Source organism: Rhincodon typus, chromosome 45 (assembly GCF_021869965.1).
Source record: "Rhincodon typus isolate 14 chromosome 45, sRhiTyp1.1, whole genome shotgun sequence".
Classification (NCBI taxonomy): domain Eukaryota; kingdom Metazoa; phylum Chordata; class Chondrichthyes; order Orectolobiformes; family Rhincodontidae; genus Rhincodon; species Rhincodon typus.
Window position 1 is genome coordinate 228,130 of NC_063376.1, and position 1,743 is coordinate 229,872.

General features: G+C 51.7%; 1 protein-coding gene across 1 annotated transcript in view; it reads left to right on the top strand.

The window, feature by feature from the left end:
* Positions 1-973, top strand: part of LOC125487761 (procollagen C-endopeptidase enhancer 1-like) — a 9,606-nt gene extending 8,633 nt beyond the window's left edge. Inside the window, exon 8 of the mRNA XM_048620007.1 lies at positions 606-973. Within this exon, the coding sequence (XP_048475964.1) occupies positions 606-736 (131 nt within the window). The 3' untranslated portion in view covers positions 737-973. The remainder of the gene's footprint in view (positions 1-605) is intronic.
* The last annotated feature ends 770 nt before the right edge of the window (positions 974-1,743 follow it).

A 1,743-nucleotide genomic window follows, 5' to 3' on the forward strand; every position in this document is an offset into this window, starting at 1 on the left:
CACACACACTGACCGTCACTCACACACACACTGACCGTCACTCACACACACACTGACTGTTACTCTCTCTCACTGATAGTTACTCTCTCACTCATTGACTGTTACTGTCACACACACTGACCGTTACTCTCACACACACTGACCGTTACTCACACACACACTGACCGTTACTCACACACTGACTGTAACTCATACCCACACTCACACATTCACTGACCATTACCCTCTCTGTCTTACACACAGTGTCTCTCCCTCTCACACAGGGACCATTACTCTGTCTCATCTATACACTGACCGTTATACTCTCTGTCTCTCACACCGACCGTTACTCTCTCTCACACACACTGACTGTTACTCTCTCTCTCTCACACACACACACACACACACACACACACACACACACTGAACATTACACTCTCTCTCTCTCATACACTGACCATTACTGTCTCTCTCACACACTGACCGTTACTCTCTCTCTCTCTCTCACACACACTGACCGTTACTCTCTCTCACACACACACTGACCGATACCAGGATTTGGACCCTGTGAAATGTTGCCCTCCCTGTTGGGGGGAGGCATTGACTGTGTTTCTGTTCCCCCCCAGGTGCCAGCTACACGCTGATGGGTCCAGTGGATCGGTTGGGTCGTGGTCGCATTCTGCCAGACAGTTTTTTCTTGGTTTATAAATCACAGCAACACCAGGTTCTGACCAAACTGACCAGCCGCCGCTGCTGAGGAAGCAGGCAGAGGCAGCGAGAGAGACGTGGGGAACACTGGAGACTCACCCATAACCCCGATCCCAATCCCTCCCCCCTCAATCCCCAACCCTCACCCTAAATCCTAACCCACTCTCCCCTCGTCCAGTCCAACTCTCCCTACTGCTCTCTCACCAGCTGGTTCCAACAGCCTCATAGCCAGGGGCAAAAATCAACAGGGCAGCTCATTTACCTTCAATAAAACCCTTTAATCCAATCCGCCCATCAGACTGCTGTGCTCTCATTCCTCACTGAAGGGAAACGCGGCTGACTCTATACTCCTGCTTCAGAGAAATTCACCAATTTCCCCATCAAACACCAACAGGCACTCAATACCCCCTAATGGATCAATACACCACGTAGAGGGAGCTTTACTCTGTATCTAACCCCGTGCTGTCCCTGTCCTGGGAGTGTTTGATAGGGGGACGGTGTAGAGGGAGCTTTACTCTGTATCTAACTCCGTACTGTCCCTGTCCTGGGAGTGTTTGATGGGGGACAGTGTAGAGGAAGCTTTACTCTGTATCTAACCCCGTACTGTCCCTGTCCTGGGAGTGTTTGATGGGGGACAGTGTAGAGGAAGCTTTACCCTGTATCTAACCTTGTGCTGTCCTGCTGAGGTCCAGCCCCAGACAGTGACTCAGAGATTTACGTACAGTGGTTCAATGAGTAAGTCAGTAAATCAGTTCCTGCTTCTGAGCAGAATGGATTGCATTTCTGTAGCACCAACAGGGGAGTGGGTTGTGCCTGAAGCACATTGAGTGTTGGAATTGGGGGAAATGGTGTCTTCCCTGGCTGTCTGATGCTGGATTGTGTGTGTAACGGGCGTCCTGATGGCTGGCTGTCTGTCAGGGAGATCCCACTCACACAGCCTGGCCCTGGGGCGGGGGCAGGGTGGGGGGCGCTGAAATATGTTGTGGTTTCACATCTTTCCCAATTGGAGCCTGGCCAGTTTGTTCATAGCCTCCGAGCTCCCACAGCCTCAGGGGG